This window comes from Mesoplodon bidens (genome assembly GCF_964165515.1).
Source record: "Mesoplodon bidens genome assembly, chromosome: 1".
Taxonomy (NCBI): Eukaryota; Metazoa; Chordata; class Mammalia; order Artiodactyla; family Ziphiidae; genus Mesoplodon; species Mesoplodon bidens.
In genome coordinates this window covers 136,591,174-136,617,934 of record NC_138176.1, presented here as the reverse complement: position 1 = coordinate 136,617,934, position 26,761 = coordinate 136,591,174, and the positions used below count along the sequence as shown (strand labels likewise).

The 26,761-nt window shown below is 40.3% G+C and overlaps 1 protein-coding gene across 3 annotated transcripts in view; it reads left to right on the top strand.

Moving 5' to 3' along the window:
• Positions 1-14,176: 14,176 nt before the first annotated feature.
• The window catches only part of EXOC1 (exocyst complex component 1), a 64,395-nt gene continuing 51,810 nt past the window's right edge, over positions 14,177-26,761 (top strand). Inside the window, exons 1-3 of one of the 3 annotated variants that reach the window (XM_081227112.1) lie at positions 14,177-14,306; positions 18,352-18,485; positions 22,236-22,366. In XM_081227112.1, coding sequence (XP_081083238.1) covers positions 18,362-18,485; positions 22,236-22,366 — 255 coding nt within the window. In that variant the 5' untranslated portion in view covers positions 14,177-14,306; positions 18,352-18,361. Of the gene's footprint in view, positions 14,478-18,351; positions 18,486-22,235; positions 22,367-26,761 lie in introns of those variants that run through there. The other 2 variants (XM_081227111.1, XM_081227113.1) reach the window with 2 other exon arrangements.

Genomic DNA, 26,761 nt, shown 5'->3' with positions numbered 1-26,761 from the left:
TTTATTGGTGCAGGTATCAAGAGTGAATTCTATGCGGACAACTTCCTGCCAATATTGTTAGGTAATTTTGCCAATACTTTTTTAAAATTTTATTTTATTATTTTTTTATACAGCAGGTTCTTATTAGTTATCTATTTTATACATATTAGTGTGTTGATGTCAATTCCAATCTCCCAATTCATCACACCACCACTACCCACACCACTTTCCCCCCTTGGTGTCCATACGTTTGTTCTCTACATCTGTGTCTCTATTTCTGCCCTGCAAACCGGTTCATCTGTACCATTTTTCTCGGTTCCATATACATGCATTAATATACGATATTTGTTTTCCTCTTTCTGACTTACTTCACTCTGTATGACAGTCTCTAGGTCCATCCACGCCTCTACAAATGACCCAATTTCATTCCCTTTTATGGCTGAGTAATATTCCATTGTATATATGTACCACATCTTTATCCATTCATTGTCGATGGACATTTAGGTTGCTTCCATGACCTGGCTATTGTAAATAGTGCTGCAATGAACATTGGGGTGCATGTGTGTTTTTGAATTATGGTTTTCTCTGGGTATATGCCCAGGAGTGGGGTTGCTGGGTCATATGGTAATTCTATTTTTAGTTTTTTAAGGAACCTCCATACTGTTCTCCATAGTGGCTGCATCAATTTACATTCCCACCAACAGCCCAAGAGGCTTCCCTTTTCTCCATACCCGCTCCAGCATTTGTTGTTTGTAGATTTTCTGATGATGCCCATTCTAACTGGTGTGAGGTGATAACTCATTGTAGTTTTGATTTGCATTTCTCTAATGATTAGAGATGCTGAGCAGCTTTTCATGTGCTTCTTGGCCAGCTGTATGTCTTCTTTGGAGAAATGTCTATTTAGGTCTTCTGCCCATTTTTGGATTGGGTTGCTTGTTTTTTCAATATTGAACTGCATGAGCTGTTTATATATTTTGGAGATTAATCCTTTGTCTGTTGATTCGTTTGCAAATATTTTCTCCCATACTGAAGGTTGTCTTTTCATCTTGTTTATAGTGATGTTTAAGTTTACAGCTTTGCTGTTGCAAAAGCTTTGAAGTTTCATTAGGTCCCATTTGTTTATTTTTGTTTTCATTTCCATTACTCTAGGAGGTGGGTCAAAAAAGATCTTGCTGTGATTTATGTCAAGGAGTGTTCTTCCTATGTTTTCCTCTAAGAGTTTTACAGTGTCCTGTCTTACGTTTAGGTCTTTAATCCATTTTGAGTTTATTTTTGTGTATGGTGTTAGGGTGTATTCTTACTTCATTCTTTTACATGTAGCTGTCCAGTTTTCCCAGCATCACTTATTGAAGAGACTGTCTTCTCTTCATTATATATCCTTGCCCCCTCTGTCATAGATTAGTTGACCATAGGTGCATGGGTTTATCTCTGGGCTTTCTATCCTGTGCCATTGATCTATATTTCTGTTTTTGTGCCAGTACCATATTGTCTTGATTACTGTAGCTTTGTAGTATAGTCTGAAGTCAGGGAGTCTGATTCCTCCAGCTCCGTTTTTTTCCCTCAAGACTGCTTTGGCTACTTGGGGTCTTTATGTCTCCATACAAAATTTTAAGATTTTTTGTTCTAGTTCTGTAAAAAATGCCATTGGTAATTTGATAAGGATTGCATTGATTCTGTAGATTGCTTTGGGTAGTATAGTCACTTTCACAATATTGATTCTTCCAATCCAAGAACATGATATATCTCTCCATCTGTGTCATCTTTAATTTCTTTCATCAGTGTCTTATAGTTTTCTGAGTACAGGTATTTTACCTCCTTAGGTAGGTTTATTCCTAGGTACTTTATTCTTTTTGTTGCAGTGGTGAATGGTATTGTTGCCTTAATTTCTCTTTCTGATCTTTCATTGTTAGTGTATAAGAATGCAAGAGATTTCTATGCATTAATTTTGTGTCCTGCAACTTTACCAAATTCATTAGGTCTAGTAGTTTTCTGGTGGCATCTTTAAGATTATCTATGTATAGTATCATGTCATCTGCAAACAGTGATAGTTTTATTTCTTTTCCAATTTGTATTCCTTTTATTTATTTATTTTTCTTCTCTGATTGCCATGGTTAGGACTTCCAAAACTATGTTGAATAATAGTGGCAAGAGTGGACATTCTTGTCTTGGTCCTGATCTTAGAGGAAATGCTTTCAGTTTTTCACCATGAGAATGATGTTTGTTGTTGGGTTTGTTGGGTTTGTCATATATGGCCTTTATGATGTTCAGGTAGGTTCCCTCTAAGCCCACTTTCTGGAGAGTTTTTATCATAAATCGGTGTTGAATTTTGTCAAAAGCTTTTTCTGCACCTGTTGAGATAATCATATGGTTTTTATTCTTCAAGTTTTTAATATGGTGTATCACATTGATTGATTTGCATATATTGAAGAATCCTTGCATCCCTGAGATAAATCCCACTTGATCATGGTGTATGATCCTTTTAATGTGTTGTTGGATTCTGTTTGCTAGTATTTTGTTGAGGATTTTTGCTTCTATATTCATCAGTGATATTGGTCTGTAAATTTTTTTGTTGGTTTTGCGGTACACGGGCCCCCCCACCGCTACGTCCTCTCCTGCCGCGGAGCACAGGCTCCGGACGCGCAGGCCCAGCAGCCATGGCCCACAGGCCCAGCTGCTCAGTGGCATGTGGGATCCCCCAGGACCGGGGCACGAGCCCATATCCTTCGCATTGGCAGGCGGACTCCCAACCACTGCGCCACCAGGGAAGCCCCTGTAATTTTATTTTTTTGTAGTATCTTTGTCTGGTTTTGGTATCAAGGTGACAATGGCCTCATAGAATGAGTTTAGGAGTGTTCCTTCCTCTGCAATTTTTTGGAAGAGTTTAAGAAGGATGGGTGTTAGCTTTTCTCTAAATGTTTGATAGAATTCACCTGTGAAGCCATCTGGTCCTGGACTTTTGTTTGTTGGAAGATTTTTAATCACAGTTTCAATTCCGTTACTTGTGATTGGTCTGTTCATATTTTCTGTCTCTTCCTGGTTCAGTCTTGGAAGGTTATACCTTTCTAAGAATTTGTCCATTTCTTCCAGGTTGTCCAGTTTATTGGCATAGAGTTGCTTGTAACAGTCTCTTAGGATGCTTTGTATTTCTACAGTGTCTGTTGTAACTTCTCCTTTTTCATTTCTAATTTTATTGATTTGAGTTCTCTCCCTCTTTTTCTTGATGAGTCTGGCTAATGGTTTATCAATTTTGTTTATCTTCTCAAAGAACCAGCTTTTAGTTTTATTGAACTTTGCCATTGTTTTCTTTGTTTCTATTTCATTTATTTCTGCTCTGATCTTTATGATTTCTTTCCTTCTGGTAACTTTGGGTTTTGTTTGCTCTTCTTTCTCTAGTTCCTTTAGGTGTAAGGTTAGATTGTTTATTTGAGACTTTTCTTGTTTCTTGAGGTAGGCTTGTATAGCTATAAACTTCCCACTTAGAACTGCTTTTGCTGCATCCCATAGGTTTTGGATCATCGTGTTTTCATAGTCATTTGTCTCTAGGTATTTTTTGTTTTCCTCTTTGATTTCTTCAGTGATCTCTTGGTTATTTAGTAATGTACTGTTTAGACTGCATTTGTTTGTGTATTTTACTTTTTTTCCTGTAATTGATTTCTAATCTCATAGTGTTGTGGTGAGAAAAGATGCTTGATATGACTTCAATTTTCTTAAATTTACCAAAGCTTGATTTGTGACCCTAGATGTGATCTATCCTGGAGAATGTTCCGTGTGCACTTGAGAAGAAAGTGTCATCTGCTGTTTTCGGATGAAATGTCCTATAAATATCAATTAAATCTGTCTGGTATTGTGTCATTATTTAAAGCTTGTGTTTCCTTATTAATTTTCTGTCTGGATGATCTCTCCATTGGTGTAAGTGAGGTGTTAACGTCTCCCATTATTATTGTGTTACTGTCGATATCCTCTTTTATAGCTGTTAGCATTTGTCTTATGCATTGAGGTGCTCCTATGTTGGGTGCATATATATTTATAATTGTTATATCTTCTTCTTGGATTGATCCCTTGATCATTGTGTAGTGTCCTTCCTTGTCTCTTATAACATTCATTATTTTAAAGTCTATTTTTTCTGATATGAGTATTGCTATTCCAGCTTTCTTTTGAATTCCACTTGCATGGAATATCTTTTTCTATCCTCTCACTTTCAGTCTGTATGTGTCCTTAGGTTTGAAGTGGGTCTCTTGTAGACAGCATATATATGAGTCTTGTTTTTGTATCCATTCAGCGAGCCTGTGTCTTTTGGTTGGAGCATTTAATCCATTCACATTTAAGGTAATTATCGATACGTATGTTCCTATTACCATTTTCTGAACTGTTTTGGGTTTGTTTTTGTAGCTCCTTTTCTTCTGTTGTGTTTCCCACTTAGAGAAGTTCCTTTAGCATTTGTTGTAGAGCTGGTTTGGTGGTGCTGAATTCTCCTAGCTTTTGCTTATCTGTATAGCTTTTGATTTCTCCATGAAATCTGAATGAGATTCTTGCTGAGTAGAGTAATCTTGGTTGTAGTTTCTTCCCTTTTGTCACTTTAAATATATCATGCCACTCCTTTCTGGCTCGTAGAGTTTCTGCTGAGAAATCAGCTGTTAACCTTATAGGAGTTCCCTTGTATGTTATTTGTCATTTTCCCTTGTTGCTTTTAATAATTTTTCTTTGTCTTTAATTTTTGTCAGTTTGATTACAATGTGTCTCAGCGTGTTTCTCCTTGGGTTTATCCTGCCTGGGTCTCTCTGTGCTTCCTGGACTTGGGTGGCTATTTCCCTTCCCATGTTAGGGAAGTTTTTGACTATAATGTCTTCAAATATTTTCTCAGGTCCTTTCTTGCTCTCTTCTCCTTCTGGGACCCCTAAAATGCGAATGTTAGTGCATTTAATGTTGTCCCAGAGGTCTCTTAGTCTGTCTTCATTTCTTTTCATTTTTCTTTCTTTATTCTGTTCCGCAGTAGTGAATTCCACCATTCTGTCTTCCAGGTCACTTATCTGTTCTTCTGCCTCAGTTATTTGCTATTGATTCCTTCTAGTGTATATTTCATTTCAGTTATTGTATTGCTCATCTCTGTCTGTTCTTTAATTCCTATCTAGGTGTATGTTCTTTAATTCTTCTAGGTCTTTGTTAAACATTTATTGCATCTTCTCAATCTTTTCTTCCATTCTTTTTCTGAGGTCCTGGATCATCTTCACTATCATTATAATGAATCCTTTTCCTGGAAGGTTGCCTATATCCACTTCATTTAGCTGTTTTTCTGGGGTTTTGTCTTGTTCCTTCATCTGGTACATAGTCCTCTGCCTTTTCATTTTGTCTACTTTTCTGTGACTGTGGTTTTCGTTCCACAGGCTGCAGGATTGTAGTTCTTCTTGTTTCTGCTTTCTTCTCTCTAGTGGATGAGGCTATCTAAGAGGTTGTGCCAGCTTCCTGATGGGAGGGACTGGTGGTGGGTAGAGTTGGGTGTTGCTCTGGTGGGCAGAGCTCAGTAAAACTTTAATCCCCTTCTCTGCTCATGGGTGGGGCTGAGTTCCCTCCCTGTTGGTTGTTTGGCCTTGAGGCAACCCAGCACTGGAGGCTCCAGGCTCTTTGGTGGGACTAATGGACTACAGGAGGGCTCATGCCAAGGAGTACTTCCCAGAACTTCTGCTGTCAGTGTCCTTGTCCCTGTGGTGAGCCACAGCCAGCCCCCGCCTCTGCAGGAGACCCTCCAACACTCTAGCTGGTAGGTTTGGTTCAGTCTCCTATGGGATCACTGCTTCTTCCCCTTGGGTCCTGATGTGCACCCTACTTTGAGTGTGCCCTCCAAGAGTGGAGTCTCTGTTTCCCCCTGTCCTGCTGAAGTCCTGCAATCAAATCCTACTAGCCGACAAAGTCTGAATCTCTGGGAATTCCTCCTCCCGTTGCCAGACCCCAGGTTGGGAAGGCTGACATGGGGCTCAGAACCTTCAATCCAGTGTGTGGACTTCTGTGGTATAATTGTTCTTCAGTTTGGGAGTCACCCACCCAGCAGTTATGGGATTTGATTTTATGGTGATTGCACCCCTCCTACCATTTCATTGTGGCTTCTCCTGTGTCTTTAGAGGTGGGGTATCTTTTTTGGTGAGTTCCAGGGTCTTCCTGTCGATGATTGTTCAGTGGTTAGTTGTGATTCTGGTGCTCTTGCAAGAGCGAGTGAGGGCACATCCTTCTACTCCACCATCTTGAACCAATTTCAATTTTGCCAATATTGTTCAAACATCAATACTCACTACTCCTGGCCATTTAGAAGAAACTTTTCCCTTGGAGCTCATTAACAATGAAAACTTTATTCCATGCTATCCAAATATGAGATTGCCTCATATATGATATATGTTAATATATGTGGCCTTCTGCCTATGAAAGGGAAGCAGGACTGCAGGGCTTGAGTGACTATTTCATGTCTTTTGAGAACATAAATCTACCCAATTTAATCTTCTAACCAACCTGCATATAAATAATAGCTACCATTTATTGAGTGCTTACTATGTGCCGAGTAATGTGCAAGTGCTTTACAAGAAATATATCTCAGCGAATTGCAGGACAGTCCCAAAAGATGACATTTATAATTTTGAATTTACAGATGAGGAAACTCAAGCTCAGAAGAGTTAAGTAATCTGTCCTGTGATCACTGAACCAATAAAGACCAGATTTGAACCCAGGTCTGCACGACCCCAGCAACCATGTTCTTTCCACTGTCTTATGTTGCTTCCCAAGTGTACTTTATGCAGAGAACTATAGTAATATAAAGAGATATTCACTGAAATACTACTATGTGCCTACTACGTGTCTTTGGGCTAAATAATCTGTGCTGCTTTCTAATCTTTAGAATAAGGATAATAAAGATTCCCACCTCATAGGACCAAAGTAGTTAATACATGTAAAATGCTTAGGATAGTACAGAGAACATAATAAGTGAATTGATATGAGTTCTAGGAACTGGGAATACATCAGTGAGCAAAACAGAAGTCTTTGTCTTCATAAGCCTTCATTCTGGTGAAAGGGAAAGAATAAGTAAATAAATAAATGAATAACATATGTTAACTATATATATATATATATATATATATGGCATTATATCTGATATATATATATATATCAGATATAATGCCATAGTATTGCAGAATGTAATAAGAACCATGAAGAAAAACAAAGCAAAAATGAAAGATAAAGAATGCTAGGTTGGGGCACTATTTTAAATAGGGCTATCATGGAAGGCCTCATTGAGGTAACCTTTGAGCAAAGACATGACAAGGATGCAGTAGTGAGCCATGCAGATATTTAATGGAAAAGCAGAGGGAAAAGCAAGAGCAAAAGTCCAGCTTGCCTAGGCTTTTCAAGGAACAACAAGGAGGTCTAAGGAACTGGAGTAGAGTGACCAAGGTGGATAGAAGAAGATGAAGTCCTGGTGGGTGGGGAAATGGGGAGATTGTGCAGGATCTTGTAGGTCCTTGTAAGAACTTTGACTTTCACTCTGAAGCTACTGGAGGGTTCTGAGCAAAGCGTAACATGTATGGCTCATGTTTTAAAAAGGATCCCTCTGGCAGCTGCATTAATAATACACTGTAGGGAGATAAACAGTAATTCAGGAGACAAGATAACAGCAATAACCAAGGAAAGAGTAGCAATGGAGATGGGGAGAAGTGGTCAGATTCTGGAAATACTTTAGAGGTAGAACCCATAAGATTTCTTGAGAGATTGGATGTAGAATATGAGAGAAAGAGAGAAGTCAAGGACCGGCCTGAGCAGCTGAGAAGATAGAGATACCATTAACTCAAATGGAGAAAACTCAGGGAGAAGCCATGTTTAGAAATCTTTCATGCATTATTTTAAATACTTTCAGCCTCACCTCTTATTCCAGGTGTTGCTGCAATGACCAATTCTGTGCAGGCCTCAACCTCAAGATCATCTCCCAAGAACAATATTCCAGCACCTTGCCTCTCTCACTCCCTGCTTCTAGCGTGGGATACTGCAGAAACCAGCCCACAGTGCACACGCGCAATTAGAAGCATGTGGTGCAAGCTTAACCAATGGCAGATAGCAGCCGATAGATAAGTGCGTTCTCTTTGTTCTTCTTCACTTCAGTACAGAATTCTGAGACGCATTTCGCTAAGTCTTCTCAGAAGTTTCGACAGTATCAATCAACAAATCGCCCACTGCATTTGTCAACTCAATAATGCATCCTGTATTGGCTTTTCCGCTTTCTCTATTTTGTTTCCCCTGGGCCCCTTAGTCTATTCCCTGAACTCATTTTCTCAAATAAACTACTAGCACCTAAGCCTTTGTTTGGGGCTCTGCTTTCAGGGGAGCACTGGGCATCAAAATTGCCTCCAGAGATCCTACTGTATAGCACAGGGAACTCTACTCAGTGCTCTGTGGTGACCTAAATGGGAAGGAAATCCAAAAAAGAGGGTATATATGTATACATATAGCTGATTCACTTTGCTGTACAGCAGAAACTAACACAACATTGTAAAGCAACTATAATCTGATTTAAGAAAAAAAAAAGTGACTCCAGAATGTAAAGCCTCAGTATGGGATTTTGGAGGCTGATCCTACAGCACTGATCACAAGACAATAAGGACCCTTGCTGGTGGTTAAGTAGTTGGTGGTAAATTGCAAGTGGTGACAACCCCTGGCATACAGTAGCATTGCTAATTACCAAGACTCTCTACTGTTGTAGATTAGAATGAGGTGCAGACAGAAGATGAAACATTGAATTACATGTGGCTATGGTACTTGAGCATTATGAGCAATGATAGTCATAAAGTGGGCTAACTTCTGTTAACTGCTTTGGAGATCTTAACAAAAGAAAATGACAGGCTCTGTTCAGCCAACAATCAAATCATGGCACACTGTGAAAGCCAGAAGCCTCTAGGGCAGAGTAGCCACTGAGCCGACTGTGCTAAAAGTCAGCTCCGACATGTAATCAAAAGGGTGGCAGAGCGGCAAAGGAGTCTAAATGCACAGCCTTAAAATATTACTCGTGTCAAACCTAGGGCCCTGATAGGAAAATAATGAAACTTTGAGATCTAGAATGGGGACATTTGTGTGCACATGTCTTATAATCTTTTTTTTTGGCTTTTTGTCTTATAATCTTAAACCCCCAGATTTTTTGTCATCCTCTGTGCCAACAGACTCCTTTCTCTTGATAAAGGAAAGCAGCCTCTTATTGTCTGGAACTACTTCAAAGAACATATATGAAGCAAGAGCCTAATTTATTACCTTAATTTTCCCAATATCTTCCCCCAACGACCACTGCCTCAAGCCTGTAACCAGGGTCAGAGTTCAGCAAACCTATGTGGGGATTGCAATCCCTGCTCCAGGGAGAACTAGACCAGAGTTCCTCAACCTTGGCACTAGTGACATTTGGGGCTGGATAATTCTTTGCTGTGGGAGCAGGCTGAACAGCCTGTGTATTGCAGGCTGTTCAGCAGCATCCCTGGCCTCTACTCACTAGATGTTAGTAGAACCCCCTTGGTAATGACAACCAAAAATGTCTCCAGACATTACCAAAAGTCCCCTGGGAGTCAAAATCATCCCAGGTGAGAACCACTGAACTATAGATGAACTTAGAAAGAATTGCAAAACTGTCTAATAGAAACCAGGGGGTTATTTGTAAGAGTGAATATTTAGAGCACTAAACCAGAGAAATCAGGTTATAAGGCTGGATATGGGAGAATTTATGACATGGGGCCATTCACCTGTGATTCTGGATTTAATGTTTTGGCAAGGACACCCAGACCCAGTCCTAATACAAAGCCTCAACACCTCCTTAAAGCTTGGCTATGCTGATGGCCTGTGCTAAATGAGATGTCATAGAACAATTCTGAATGAGTATTGAGAAAGGAATCAGAAGACTCAGGGGAGCAGAAGTGTTAGAACGAATTTATTATGTTAGATGAGAGAACCACCAGAATATGTTTCCCAGAAGGATGTTGGAATAAACTTATTGTAAAACTAAAGTACCTATCGGTTGGATATGTTGCACAGAAGGGCTATGATGCTAGTTGCCTAACGCTCAGGCCATTTGTTCCCACAGATCTAAGGGTGCTAGAGGTATCTGTGATGGATAAGAGCCCTGTGTGAAATCTCTGGAAAGCCCCCAGTAAGAGAGTTGCATCACAGAGCCTTACTGTTCTGCAAGGCCATGCCTGAGGCAGAGAACTATTCTCCTTGGGAACACTAGAGCTGGATATTATCAGATCCACTAAGTTATAAGTGCATGGGTACAGCAGCAATCCAATGAAGTCTGTAAATGGTATAGGACTGAGCCTGAGCAGGTCCAGAAGACACAAGTATTGTAAATTACATGAATGGGTGACTCAGACTCCCATGGCACTTCTACAGCACTGGTATCTCTTCCTCAGCTCACTCCTATGCCCTCTTGGAGTTCCCTATGACTACCTATCTCAGCCTGGTTCACAGATGGGTTGGCACATTGTGTTGGTGTGTAGGAAAAACTGGACTGCTGTTGCACATAGCCCCACTCAGGGGTGGCTTTAAAGAACAAAGGTGAAGTGAAATCTTGCCAGTTGGTAGAGCTTGGAGCAGTATTCTTTATTGTTAGCTTTGTTTATAGAGAGAAGTGGCCCTAAGTACAAATATTTACAGACTCCTAGGTTTGTCTTTCCTGCCTGAAGTGACTCTGCCAACATCCGTAACACCAGAATTATAGTATCCTGATCAATGCTCCTTTAACCAAGGAATCCATTTTACAGCATCCTCCTAAAAAAAAGGTGACAATATACACATGACCAGAGACTCCACTGATATTGCCATATCCCTCATCACTCAGAAGTAGCCAGCTGTCCCCAACAGCTAAAGACATAGCTCTGGAAGCCCCAGAATGGGAGCAGGATTGGCCCATTTTATCATTACTTCCAGTGATGCACTCACAGAATTTGTGTTTCCTGCCTCCCAAATTTAGGCTTTGCTAGATTACAATAATTAGCTCTCCACGAGTTGGGTGGAGGATGCTTCACTGAACTTGAAACTCCCTCACTATCATTTGGTTACTTGGTTTCTCATGGCAGTAGTCACGTAGCAACGGAAAGAGTTACTACAGTAGTGGGAGTACTCAACTGTGACTGGCAGAAAAATCTGGGATTGTTGCTATACAATAGCAGTAGGGAGGAATAAATCTGGAAGGAATTCAACTGAGGCTTACCTTGGTGTTTCTGTACCCAGGGATAAGTTGAACAGGCAATTACACAATCATGGCCCAACCAGAGCAAGGTAAACAAAGGCTGAAGGTTCCAGTTACCTCGCTGAGGAAACAACCTAGATCAGCTGACGTGCTGGCCCAGGGTGAAGGGAGGTTAGGATGGATAGTAGAGGAGGGAGTTAATGAAAACAAGCACGGTCTTGGCATCAGTGTAGCAGCAGGGACTGAAGATTATTCCACCAACTCTCTTATATTAAGTCTTCGCAGAGATAGTAGGTGGCCATCACCTTGAAGGGGACTCTGTAAAAGACCAGACATAACGAAAGGCCAAGCGGATGTGAGTGGTACAAAGAGTGGACTGAAATGGACAGCATCTGTGTATCTTCTGTCACCACCTCAAATCCTTTCAGCCTCTTATTCCAACCACTGCTGCAGCAAACTTTTCTGAAGAGAGTTTGATGAACTTTGGGCAAGTACGACATGACTGCACCTCTCTTCTTCCTCAGGACTTCTCTGATGTGGAAGTCAGCTTGGCATTCACAATTGTGCATTTGGGAAGTGTGGAGTAGTTAATGGCCAGGGGCATTAATCTTTGATCAAAGGGAGACAGGAGCTGACAGATAAATGCCTCTTCCATTCTGGCTTTCAGTGGACAGTTTTGCGAATCATCTCACGAAGCTTCCCAGAAAGTCCTAAGGGATCAAGAAAACATTCAGATATGGTGACGACGAACTCAATAACACATCCTTATATGCCTCTCCCTCTTCCTTGTTTTACTTCCCCTCCCTCTTCTCTCACACTTGCTCCCTGCTATCAAAGCCTCAAATAAAATACTGCACGTAAGCCTTTGTTTCAGCCTCTACTTTGAGGGGAATCCAGGAGAGGAGGGGAGAAATGAGAATTTAATTTTTAGAAATTTTTAAATTTTAGTTTGAGATGCCTAATGGACATCCGAGTGGAAATGTTGGGGAGGCAATGGATACACAAAGCTGGAGTTCACGTTGTAAAGCAACTATACTGCAGTAAAAATTAATTAAAAAAACCAAAAAACTAGAGAACAACAACAACAAATCTAGAGTTCAGGGAAGAAGTCCAGGCTTCTGAAAAGCAATTCACTTCCCAACTTTGAAGAGGGTTGTAAACATACAGGTTAAAAAAAAAAAAAAAGGAAGAAAAGAAAAGAGAAAGGGAAAAAAAAGGACAAAATAGCACATGCAACTGTCATATAAAGAGTGTCCACAGTAAGCATTCTGGGACTGAGCAGGAAGGACCCAAGAGGTCTTTCTAAAGATCAGATCAGATCCTGCTCTTAAAAGGGAAGTCATTCAATGAAACTGAAAAGCATTTCAAGTAGCATTGACTACAGCATATTGATCTCAGGAGCAAACAGGTCCCTACTGTGTCTGCTGATTTTTCTACCAAATTATATCTTCAGCTAAACACTGAAAGATACTTTGCACAGTTCATTTGTGCCTTTCTCAGTGAATCCATCTCGACAGAGTGAGTTACACCTTCTTTTGCATTCCTATGGTGCTACATCTCTTTTTTTCTACTTTTGTTGTTTACTTTACCACACTAGACTGTAATTTATCCCTCTATTTAATTCTGTCTCTCCAATGACGGTGTGTCCCCTTCTTAGTGGGATCCCTGTCTTTGTATCTCCAGCACCGAATACAGTGCCCAGCATTGAGGTGGCTCCGTTTTCAAATGAACGAATGCTTGCATTGAATGGGTCCCTGCAGAACCCTTGCAAAGGACGGTATTGAGCTAGAGCAAAGAAGTCGCTCCTCTGAATTACCAGCACATTTATCTGACCTGTATCTCTCTTTGGTCATTTATTTTGTCTTATTTTATATGTATTTGTATGTATACCTTGTTTGGCCCTACCATACCGGGAACGTCTTCAGGGTGAGATTCATGTCTGAATCACCTCTGCACCTGGATCAAAGTGCCTGGCATAAAACAGGTGCCAAACATATGGAATAAATAAATCACTTGCCTTGCAACCAGCAACACTGGCATCACCTGTGCTTCTCAAACTTAAACGTGAACAGGCGTCATCTCGTTAAGATGTAGATTACCTTCAGTAGATCTGAAGTAAGCCTGAGAGGCTGCATTTTCTAAAGAACACCCAGATGATGCCCAAGCAGCTGGTCCACAGATCACATTTTAAAATACCAGCGTCATTGTATCAATGGTTCTCCACCATAGCTGCATATTAGAATTTTCCCCAAAGATGTGAAAAGTGCTAGTGGGAACTTCCCTGGCGGTCCAGTGGTTAAGACTCCACCCTTGCATTGCAGGGGGTGCGAGTGCGATTGCTGGTGGGGGAACTAAGATCACATATGCTGCGCGCCTAAAAAAGTTAAAAAAAAATTTTTTTAAGTGCTGGTGTCTTGGTCCCCCGCGTCCCCCCCCCAATTCTGATTTAATTCATTTAAACTCTCCATGCCATAAGCAGCAAGTATCTAGAGTTAACAGAGCTTTACGTGTGCAAGAAAGAAAACATGTAATCGCATCTCTTCTTAAATGAACTGCTGAGGGCTTCCCTGGTGGCGCAGTGGTTGAGAGTCCGCCTGCCGATGCAGGGGGCGCGGGTTCGTGCCCCGGTCTGGGAGGATCCCACGTGCCGCGGAGCGGCTGGGCCCGTGAGCCGTGGCCGCTGGGCCTGCGCGTCCGGAGCCTGTGCTCCGCAACGGGAGAGGCCACAGCACTGAGAGGCCCGCGTATGGAAAAAAAAAAAAAAAAAGAACGACTGAAAAAAACTAAATAAATAACTCTTCAAGAGAAACTAACACGCAGCACCAAATGCCCCAGCTCCCGAGTCAGTCTCCGAGCGACGGAGTCCCGCCCCTGCTTGTCTTAGACACTCCCCTACGGCGAGACCCGACCCCCACCCCTCGCCAAGGCCTCTGCCGACTCCTTCCGGCTCTACCCGACCGACTTCCGGCGTGGAGGCTGGTCACGTGCCCGGATATGGGAGGTGGGGCAGATCGGCCGCTTCCGGTTGGCCGCTCGAGTGAGGAGCGCGTCTTCGTAGCCACTCCAGCCCCGTCCCATCTCTGTCGTGGAGGACTCGCCTCGGCACAGGCGGGCTCCGTCCGTCCTTGCGGTAAGCCTTCGGCCGCGGCTGCCGGGCGGTCCTGGCGGCGGCGCACCGACGAGCGGACGGCTGGACGCCAGGGTCTGAGGCGGCTCCTCAGTTCCGCCGCTGGCCCAGCACCGGGGGGTCGGGTGCCGCTCCCTCCGCCGTCAGGGCCCACTTCTCTTCCTGCCTGTCTGGGTAAGACGCAGAGTAGGAGCATCCCCCGCCCCGGGGGGCTGGGAGGGCAATCCTGACACCCCTTTCCGGTTCCGCCCATGAAAACCAGATTTCACTGTAAAAAAGGGCCCTGATCCGTTTGCTCTCTGGCGTGAAGCAGCAGGGGTCCAAATCCACATTTTCTTCTAAATCTTTTAAGTGCATTTCCCTGGCTCCAGGCACCGTGTTCTCTTCTGGAGGACGGTGCTCCACGCGCTAAGATGTCTCAAGAGCGTACAGGGCCCAGCCCACACTCACTCACTGACATGGCACTCCTACAGACAAGTTACCTGCCACACCCTGTAATGATCCAGCTGAATTTAAGGAAACAAGAACCAATGTAGAGTATTGTGGCTGACTGCCACTGGAGCATGGTCAGACATGGGTTCTTAAACGGGGGAAATAGTTTTGGAGGACCTCTAATGGTTCCTTCACTGACTTACAAAAAATGTACTGTAAAGACTGGAGAGTTAATCACTCCACCCTGAGAATGTAGATGCCATTGGAGTCATGGCTCGTCCTGTCTTCATGGACATATCTGTCATATACACCACTGTAACCTAGAATTCTGCCTGGCACTTCGCAGGCATCGATATTTGCCGAATGAATGAGAGTCGCATAGTGTTTTCATTATTACTAACTCCTTTATGAACTCTGCCCAGTCCAGTCTTGTTTTACCACTTACCATACAGTCAGTCCTTTGCTTTTGACCAAACAGGGACTGGGTGGTAGATGCTGACCGCTATTAGTCATTCATTTAACCAGTTTTTACTATTCAGTTCAAGTTACCGCAAGAGATATTTGTTGAGTACCCACTAATAAAGGACACAAAACTATGCTAAAACACCCCCCATCCCCCTTTTCTTTCAAGAGAGTTGTTGAGACCCAGGAGCTTGTGATTTTACAAACCAGTTGGACAGCAAGTGCTTGATTGTTTAGTAAATACAATAAGTGCTGTAGCAGTTGAGAGGAGAGATCATATAAATTATGGAGTGTAATTAGGGTTTGGATACATGATACTCCCTGCATGGAAAAGCTCCTAAGCAAAGATTTAAAGACCAGAATGAACAGAGAGCTTGGAGTGGAAGGTTTGTATTTCGGAACATTAGGAAAATGTTGAGCAAGGGTATATTGTGATGAAAGCTATGTTTTAATATTATTTGTCGAGAGTTTTGGGGTTGTAGAAGCTTGCAAAGAGATAACCAGATGCTGTGGTGTTTAATAGATGTGGTTGATGTGAACCTGGGTTAGTGTGTTGGCAGCAGGAGCAGAAAGGATAAATTATGTGTAGATGAAGGAAAATCAGCAGAATGCTTTAGTTGTCATGTTATTTGGTGCTGTCATTTTGGTTAATTTATTAAATGCCTGGTATGTCTTTGCCAAGTTCTTGGAATACAAAGATGGATAAGACGTGGTCTTGCCTGCAAGGAGATACTTTTCATGGGGGAGAGAATACAACTAGCTACACAATATGGTTTGTAAGTGCTATGTTAGCAGAATAGAGGGGAAATATTAGAGAAGTAGGAAAGGAATTTCTTTTTTTCCTTGAGTGTGTGACTACTTCACAGAAGAGGTGACATTTCAGCAAGATCTTAAGGATGAATTGGAATTTCCCAGGGAGAAAAGAATTTCAGGAAAAGAAATTGCACAAACAAGAGCCTAGAGACAGAAAAGCAAACTGGCCAGTATCCAGCGTGGCTTGGGCGTAGGATAGAGTTGAGCTTTTAACACAGTGTGTAGGCCCTAAAACATATTAAGGGATAGTAACATGGACATTTTATAATAGGTGGAATGGAGGTTAGGATGGGTAAAAATGTAGAGAGATGAAGAAGAAAGCAGTTGGGGAAACTTGCTCTTCATAGCTTCTATATTCTCTGCAGGGTAGACGGTGAAGCCATTTGCAGAGAGGGAGGAGGCTGACACTAGAGTTGGGGGTTGAAGGAGAGAAATAAGGATTTGCAATACTGATGGGGAGTAGGAAGAGGAATCATCAAAGAAGGTGTTAAGGAACTGCTGAGCAACTTTGAAAGTTTAGCTTTGATTGGATTTAAATATTTGTAATGAGTGCAGTGAACATGGATATGAGGCCTTCTTAAATGGCATATGGTAGCCAAGAAAAGTAGAGAAAAAAGTTAGTTTATGGAGATTGGTGAACAGAGTGAACTGGTCTACAAATGGAGCAAGATCATTGAAGGGGATAGTGTGGGTGTAGGGAAATGAACACTGCCTCTAGGCTAGGTTGGAAAAGAAATTAAGCTTGGAGAGGCCAGATGGACTAGGATAACAGGAAGGAGGGGGCCGTCAGGAGACTAGAGGCAGAGATGAGGTGAAAGAGGGATAGAAGTGTGAGTTTTGTGAGAAAAGCAATTTTTTGAGTTGGAGCAGAGATAGAAGTTTTACAGATTGAGTAAAATATAGGAGATACCTATAGTTTACAGAAGTGTCCATGTGTTATAAAAATTCACTCTAAGTCATTTATTTAAAACTCATAATTTCTTCATTTTCCCATAGAAGCAGTGTTAGAACTAGGAGTTAATTTCCTAAGCAAGCTCACACGTATGAAATACTATACATCTGTATTGGAAATAATAATGTATATACACACAAATATATATATACAGTATATTCAAAAAATAAAGTTGCAGTGAGTTTTTTTGAAGTATGTAACTTAAGTTATATTTGAAAAAAGATGATTAATATACCATAAAATTCACCTTTTTTCAGTATAGAATTCAGTGGTTTCCAGTATATTCAAAGGGTTATAAAAACATCACTACTATCTAATTCAAGGACATTTTCATCACCCCAAAAAGAAGCCCCATACACATTAGCAGTCACTCCCCATTCCTCCTTGCCCTCAGCCCCTGGCAACCACAAATCAATCCATCTGTATGGATTTGTCTACTCTGGACATTTCACATAAATGGAATCCTAAAATATGCGGTTCTTTGTAACTGTCTTCTTTCACTTAGCATCATGTTTTCAGGATTCACTGATGTTGTAGTATGTATCAGTACTTTGTTCCTTTTTTATGGCCAAATAATATTCTACTGTATGGATATATTTCATTTTGCTGTTCATCAGGACATTTGAGATGTTTCCACGTTTTGACTATGGTGAACAATACTTCTATGGACATTTAGGTATACGATTTTGTGTGGACATATGTTTAGCAGTTCTCTTGAGTATATACCTAGGAGTGGAATTGCTGGGTCATATGGTAAACCATGTTTAACTTTTTGAGGAACCACCAAGCTGTTTTCTGAAGTGGCTATAGCATTTTATAATCACCAGCAATATATGAGACTTCCTTTTTCTCCACACCTTTACCAACACTTGTCTTTTTAATTTTTAGCCATCCTAGCTGTGTAAAGTGGTAGATATCTCAATGTGGGTTTGATTTGCATTTCCCTAATGGCTAATGATGTTGCGCATCTTTCCATGTGCTTATTGGCCATTTGTATCTCTTCCTTGGAGAAATGTCTATTCAGATCCTTTGCTCAGTTTTAACTGGGTTACTTGTCTTTTTATTGTTGAATTGTAAGAGTTCTTTATATAGGGAATTTATATTTGAAGATTGGGCATGGGTTTTTTAATTTTTTCCTAAATTTTTAAAAAATATTATAATATTTGGTGAACACTTCCAAAGATTTTAGAGTTTGATATACTGGTTCTCTAATTTCTTTTCCAAACATACAACTTTTTATTTTTATGATGTAGGTGTACTAATGTATTAAATCATTCAACCTACACTTATTTGCCATAAATAAGATCATTTTTTTAATCCTAAATGGAACAATGTAAGATAGAATGATTTTGAGAATGAGTATAATATCTGTACTCTGAATTTTTTCAGTTGAGTAAAGATGACAGCAATCAAGCACGCATTACAAAGAGACATTTTTACACCAAATGACGAACGCCTGCTGAGTATTGTCAATGTCTGCAAAGCAGGAAAAAAGAAAAAGAACTGTTTTTTGTGCGCCACAGGTGGGTATTTAGTAAGTCAAGGTTCCTGTTTGGCATTCTTTTATTCTTTTATTCCCTAGGGGTCATTTCCTCATTGTTTAATATATTCTCGGGCTTCCCTGGTGGTCCAGTGGTTAAGAATCTGCCTTCCAATGCAGGGGACATGCTTTCCATCTCTGGTCAGGGAACTAAGATTCCACATGCCACGGGGCAGCTAAGCCTGCGCACCACAACTAGAGAAGCCTGTGTGCTGCAATGAAAGATCCTGCATCCCACAAAGAAGATCCTGTGAACTGCAACTAAGACCTGATGCAGCCAAATAAATAAATTGAAAAAATAAAAGAATGACCATGTATCACTTTAAAAAAAAAAAGAAATTCAATTTCATAAATAAAATATTCTCATTGTTTCTGTGATTGGAAAATTGGGCCAGCAAATTCGTTTTTTTTCAATTGTCTTTAATTAAATCTTGAGTAGATACAAAAGTATTCCTTTTTTAAAAAAATTTATTTTTGGCCGCGTTGGGTCTTCGTTGCTGCGCACAGGCTTTCTCTAGTTGCCGTACGCAGACTTCTCATTGCAGTGGCTTGTCTTGTTGTGGAGCACAGGCTCTAGGTGCTTGGGCTTCAGTAGTTGCGGCACATGGGCTCAGTAGTTGTGGCTCAGGGCTCTAGAGCACAGGCTCAGTAGTTGTGGCGCACAGGCTTAGATGCTCCGTGGCATGTGGGATCTTCCCAGACCAGGGATCAAACTTGTGTCCCCTGCACTGGCAGGCAGATTCTTAACTACTGCACCACCAGGGAAGTCCCACAAAAGTATTTCTGTAACATACATACAAGGTGTGAACACTTGTATATACCACTATCCAGAATAAGAAGAATTTTACCATTACCTTTGAAGTCTCCTGTGTGCCCTGCCCTGCTCCCATTCCCTTCCCTCCCTCATTAAGAGGTAACTAGTATCCTGAGTTTTGATTTACTCTTTCCTTGCTTTTCTTTATCATTTTACCATATGTGTTTGTAATCTCGAATATACATTGTTATATTTGCGTGTCTTTGAACTTTACATAAATTGAATCATAGCACAGGTATTCATTTGTGACTTTTTCCACTCAACAGTATGTTTGTGTTTGTGAGTGTTATCTCTTGTTTTTCTCCCATAGCTGTAATTCTTTCATTTCCACTGCTGTGTAGTATTCTACTCTGAGAGTACTGCTGTTTACTTAACCATCCTACCAGTGATGACCAGGAGGTTTGTTTCCAGGTTTTGCTATTCGGGCAGCACTTCTGTGAGCATGTTTGTCTTTGTCTGCTAGTGTACACAGGCAAGAATCTTCTAGGGTAGACACCTAAATGTGAGATTGCTGGGTCATAGGCAGTGAATGGTCAACACTACCCTAATAGCAGATTATTTTCAAAAGTAGTTGTACTGGTTTTCACTCCCACAAGCAGTGTGTGTTTCGGGTTCTCCACATCCTAGTCTAAACTTGGTTTTGACTGTTGTTTCCAATCTGGTGGGTGTGAAATAGAATCTCATTGTGGTTTTAAATTGCATGTCCCTAAATAATAATGAGATTGAGCCTCTTTTCATGGATTTATTAGCCATTAATTTTCTTGCCTAAGAAATTTGCCTGTTTAAGCCTTTTACTCGTTTTTCTATTCTGTTGGTTGTCCTTTTACCGATTTCTTTAAGTTCTGTATGTAATTTGGATACTAATTTGCTGATTGTATGCATCCCAGTTTATGGCTTATCTTTTCACTTTTTGTGATACCTTTTAATGAAATCAGATTAATCAGTCTGATCATTTATGGCTTCCCCTTTTTGTGTCTTCTTTAAGATATCCTTCCATACCCTGGAGTAATAAAAGTATTCTCCTATACTACATTCTAAAAGTTTTATAATTTTACCTTTCGCATTTCAGTCTTTGCTTTACCTGTGTCCATGTTTATAGTGATGAGTGTGAGTGTGTTTGTTTCTGGGTCCTTTCTTATATCTGGATTTTATGTTGTCTTGTGGGTATTTTGTTTTTCATCTGAATTTTAGAATCAAGTTCCAAATTTTGTTGGGAGTTTGATTGGAATTGTTTTGAATCTGTAGTTCACTTTGGAGAGAACTTGCATTTTATGATATTAAGTCTTCTTGTTCATGAATATGGTATGGTTCTCCATTTATCTTGGTCTTCTTTAATGCCTTGCAATAAGGTTTATAGTTTTAAAGACTTTCAATAAGTTTTATGATTTTATTATTATTTTTTAATGTTTATTTATTTATTTGGCTGTGCCGGGTCTTAGTTGCAGCACGAGGGATCTTTGTTGCCACATGTGGGCTCTTAGTTGCGGCATGCAGGATTTAGTTACCTGACCAGGGCTCAAACCTGGGCCCCCTGCATTGGGAGCATGGAGTCTTAACCACTGGACCACCACGGAAGTCCCAAGTTTTATAATTTTAAAGGCTTTGCACATGTGTTATATTTACCCCTAGGTATTTGTTTATTCCTAGATTTTTAATACTATCGCAAATAATAACTCCTGTTAGCATTAATACATTTTTAAGACTTTATTTTTTTTAGAGCAGCTTTAGGTTTATAAGAAAATTGAGAGGTAGGTACAGAGATTTCCCTTATGCCCCTTTCCCCACACATGCATAGCCTTTCGCTTTGTTAACACTACTCACCACAGTGGTACATTTGTTACCAAGAATGAACCTACGTTAACAAATCATAATCACCCAAAGTCCATAGTTTACTGTAGGTTTCACTCTTTGTGTTGGGTTTGGACAAATGGATGTCATATAGAGTATTTTAACTGCCCTAAAAATCCTCCGTGCTCTGCCTGTTCATCTCTTCCCCAATCCCTGGCAACCATTGATCTTTTTACTGTCTCCACAGTTTTGCCTTTTCCAGAATGTCATATAGTAATTGGAATCAAATAGTATGTAACCTTCTCAGATTGGTTTCTTTCACTTAGTAATATGCATTTAACTTTCCTCCATGTGTTTTCATGGCTTATAGCTCATTTCTTTTTAGTGCTGCATAACATTCCATTGTCTAGATGTACCGCAGTTTATTTATCCATTCACCTACTGAAGGACATCTTGGTTGCTTCCAAGTTAGCAGTTATAAATAAAGCAGCTATAAACATCCATGTGCAGGTTTTTGTGTGGACATATGTTTTCAGCTCCTTTGGGTAAATACCAAGGAATGCAGTTGCTGGATAATATGGTAAGAATATGTTTAGTTTTGTTAGGAAACTGCCAAACTCTCCTCCAAAGTGACTGTACCATTTTTAATTCCCACCGTCAGTGAATGACAGTGCATGTTGCTTCACATCCTCACCAGCATTTGGTGTTGTCAGTGCTCTGGATTTTGGCCATTCTAATAGGTGTGTAGTGGTATCTCGTTGTCATTTGAATTTACGTTTCCCTGATGACATATGCTGTGGAGCATCTTTTCATATGCTTATTTGTGGTCTATATATCTTCTCTGGTCTGGTGTCTGTCAAGGTCTTTGGCCCATTTTTTTAATCTGAATTTTTTTTCTTATTTTTGAGTTTTAAGAGTTTTACTTCTCAAGTAATCTGCCTCTGACCTTCTAGTCCGATTTAGATTATTCCATTAGTATTCCGTGTATTCCTCAGTCACAGCATTTGTTATGAAATACTATTCCTGTTTTAGTATTGTGTACAGGCACCTGACAGCTGTGTTTGCAATGAATTAATGAAGAATGAGGAAATGAATAATGTCTCTAATGAAAGTGTGCGTTTTATTCAACAGTGACAACTGAACGCCCCGTGCAGGTGAAGGTGGTCAAAGTCAAGAAATCTGATAAAGGAGATTTCTACAAAAGGCAGATTGCTTGGGCCCTTCGAGACCTTGCTGTGGTAGATGCCAAGGATGCTATTAAAGTATGTTTTTGTTAGTTCTTTGACATGAATTCAGAAAGTGTCTTTCATTTTATAACATGGTATGTTGTCTTCTAAGATGATCTAAACTTGTTTTGTGACCCAGTAGTTCACCACCTAACCAGCAATTAGTCTAAAATGTATTATCCAACCTTGCATTCTCTCACTTCTCATTCGCAGGCTACTTAAAATAAGTATGTATGTAAGCTTGTTTCATTGTTTGTGCTTTTTTTTTTTTTTGAGCTACAATTATGTTTGTTCACAGGCTACATAACTAGAGCAAAATAACCTTGACTGTACATTTCTATATTTAGGTGAGGTATACTTAGTATAAAATCCATAAATTAGTATGGATTTTAAAGTGGTGTGTTGTGTGAGTAGTTTTTTAAAAAAAATCATTGTTTTGGTAAAACCTAGTTCAGAAATCACAGAAAATATAACCAAAGTGAATCTTCCTTAGGTAATATTGTGGCTCAAGTGATGGCAGTGATAGTGAGTTTCACCCCTTATTTTAAGGACTTTGAAGAATAAGATATAAGACATTAAATAAGGTATTAAACAAGATTTAAAGAATAAGATGCCTTACACCTTAAGTCACACTCAAACTCCAGGAAAATTGAATAATCGTGATAAAGGGCCACCTTTATTCCTGACAGTTCAAGGCTTTTCACAGCAATACCCTTTTTTTTAAAAAAAAAAAGAAATAAAGTAGAGCCCCTCAGGTTAAAGTAGGTGCTTCTTCCTCTTCAGCCTCTCTAACCCTCCCCCTCATCTTCCTCTGCAGCCCAGAGACCTCCAGAGCTCTAGCGAATGCCTTGCACCGCATCTACTGTACTGTGGATGGGGCTGATAGCAAGGCTTACAGTACTGTAACTACATGTGCCCATTGACTGAACTCTACAAGTCTCATACAGTGATTAAAAAGGCACAGAGAAGTGAGAACTACCTCTGTAGAGCAGTCTGATAAAATAAAAATCTGGTTTTATGCTGACCTGGTACAAACCTCTGAGGAACTAAAAGCTGGACAGCATGACAGGCAGTTGAGTCAGGTGCAAGAAGATTTTTTTAATGAAGCAGAAACAGCTTTAGGAGACTCCTGCATATCTGTAGAGTTGAGATTTCTTCCAAAATGTAGAGAATGCCTTTTCTTTAAATATTTTAGGCAAACTGGGCCTTTGCTTTATTCCTAAAAAGCACCCAGTTTTTAGAAAAATGTGGGATGTGGAAAACGGGGTCTGACAGGTGCTTTGAATGTGGGTACATGTATATGTATTTGGAAAGAACGTGAAAATGAGATTTTAAAAAACACTTCAATTATTTAATAATTTCTTTTATGGGAAGGATCAAGAGTAGAGATTTTCTGTTAAGACAAAATACTTCAAAGGCTTTTTAGAAATTCACCTTTATTAAAAAGCCTTTTTCTCTTCATTAGTTCCACACTTCATAACCCCATTGACTTGTGTAATTCACTAACATTGCTGAATGCTTATTTGAATGCTTTCCTCAGCTGACACCTCATTGCTGACTTGCTTAATGGATTTTTTTTCATTTTATGCAGGCACCTTGGTGTATGTATGCTACATGTGGATATAAAACATAAAATTTTTATACATAGCCTAATATTAGCCATTTTGCATCACACATTACTAATTTTTTTTTTTTTTTTTTTTTTTTTTTTTTGCGGTATGTGGGCCTCGCGCTGTTGTGGCCTCTCCCGTTGCGGAGCACAGGCTCTGGACGTGCAGGCTCAACGGCCATGGCTCACGGGCCCAGCCGCTCTGTGGCATGTGGGATCTTCCCGGACCGGGGCACAAACCCGTGTCCCCTGCATCAGCAGGCGGGCTCTCAACCACTGCGCCACCAGGGAAGCCCACATTAATAATTTTTTAAAAATTTTTATTTATTTATGGCTGTGTTGCGTCTTCGTTGCTGCGCGTGGGCTTTCTCTAGTTGCAGTGAGCGGGGGCTACTCTTCGTTGCGGTGCACGGGCTTCTCATTGTCGTGGCTTCTCTTGTTGCGAAGCATGGGATCTAGGCACATGGGCTTTAGTAGTTGTGGCACACGGGCTCAGTAGTCGTGGCTCCTGGGCTTAGTTGCTCTGCGGCATGTGGCATCTTCCTAGACCAGGGCTCGAACCCGTGTCCCCTGCATTTGCAGGCGGATTCTTAACCACTACGCCACCAGGGAAGTCCCTGCATCACGTTTTGATTTGTGTGAGTGTTGCTGCTGGAGCAGTCAGTGTCTTTTATGGCATTATGTGAAATATTCCCAGGGAAGAGATTATTTCCCGTCAAGCTTCATATGAGTTGCCAAGACTCTTAAATTTCTTTATAAATACTAATGCAGTTACTTTTTTTGAATTTTTGAATTTTATTTTATTTTTTATACAGCAGATTCTTATTAGTCATCCATTTAATACACATCAGGGTATACATGTCAATCCCAATCTCCCAATTCATCACACCACCACCACCACCACGCCCCTCCACCGCTTTCCCCCTTGATGTCCATACGTTTGTTCTCTACATCTGTGTCTCAATTTCTGCCCTGCAAACTGGTTCATCTGTACCATTTTTCTAGGTTCCACATATATGCGTTAATATACGATATTTGTTTTTCTCTTTCTGACTTACTTCACTCTGTATGACAGTCTCGAGATCCATCCATGTCTCTACAAATGACCCAATTTTGTTCCTTTTTATGGCTGAGTAATATTCCATTGTATATATGTACCACATCTTCTTTAACCATTCGTCTGTCGATGGGCATTTAGGTTGCTTCCATGACCTGGCTATTGTAAATAGTGCTGCAATGAACATTGGGGTGCATGTGTCTTTTTGAATTATGGTTTTCTCTGGGTATATGCCCAGTAGTGGGATTGTTGGGTCATATGGTAATTCTATTTTTAGTTTTTTAAGGAACCTCCATACTGTTCTCCATAGTGGCTGTATCAATTTACATTCCCACCAACAGTGCAAGAGGGTTCCCTTTTCTCCACACCCTCTCCAGCATTTGTTGTTTGTAGATTTTCTGATGATGCCCATTCTAACTGGTGTGAGGTGATAACTCATTGTAGTTTTGATTTGTGTTTCTCTAATAATTAGTGATGTTGAGCAGCTTTTCATGTGCTTCTTGGCCATCTGTATGTCTTCTTTAGAGAAATGTCTGTTTAGGTCTTCTGCCCATTTTTGAACTGGGTTGTTTGTTTTTTTAATATTGAGCTGCATGAGCTGTTTATATATTTTGGAGATTAATCCTTTGTCCGTTGATTCGTTTGCAAATATTTTCTCCCATTCTGAGGGTTGTCTTTTCATCTTGTTTGTAGTTTCCTTTGCTGTGCAAAAGCTTTTAAGTTTCATTAGGTCCCATTTGTTTATTTTTGTTTTTATTTCCATTACTCTAGGAGGTAGATCAAAAAAGATCTTGCTGTAGCATGGGGAGATCAGCTCAGTGCTTTGTGACCGCCCAGAGGGGTGGAATGGGGAGGGTGGGAGGGAGGGAGACGCAAGAGGGAAGAGATATGGGAACATATGTATATGTATAACTGATTCACTTTGCTGTGGAGCGGAGACTGGTGCACCATTGTGGAGCAATTATACTCCAATGAAGATGTAGAAAAAAAATAATAATAATAATGTTAAATGTGGCAGCTCTGCAAAAAAAAAAAAAAATTGAATCTTACTTAACTCTTGAGTGTCAATTTCAAGGTTTCCACTGGCTAAGACTTTGTAATTGGGGCTGTTTCTTTACTGAAGTAGAAATAAATTTTTAAGATACCTGTGTTAAAAAAAAAAGAAAGAAAAAAGCTTGCTGTGATTTATGTCAAAGAGTGTTCTTCCTATGTTTTCCTCTAATAGTCTTACAGTCTTACATTTAGGTCTCTAATCTATTTTGAGTTTATTTTTGTGTATGGTGTTAGGAAGTGTTCTAATTTCATTCTTTTACATGTAGCGTCCAGTTTTCCCGGCACCACTTACTGAAGAGACTGTCTTCATTGTATATCCTTGCTTCGTTTGTCATAGATTAGTTGACCATAGGTGTGTGGGTTTATCTCTGGGCTTTCTATCCTGTTCCATTGATCTATATTTCTGTTTTTGTGCCAGTACCATATTGTCTTGATTACTGTAGCTTTGTAGTATAGTCTGAAGTCAGGGAGTCTGATTCTTCCAGCTTCGTGTTTTTCCCTCAAGACTGCTTTGCCTATTCGGTGTCTTTTGTGTCTCCATACAAATTTTAAGATTTTTTTGTTCTAGTTCTGTAAAAAATGCCATTGGTAATTTGATAGGGATTGCATTGAGTCTGTAGTTTGCTTTTGGTAGTATAGTCATTTTCACAATATTGATCCTTCCAATCCAAGAACATGGTATCTCTCCATCTGTTGGTATCATCTTTAATTT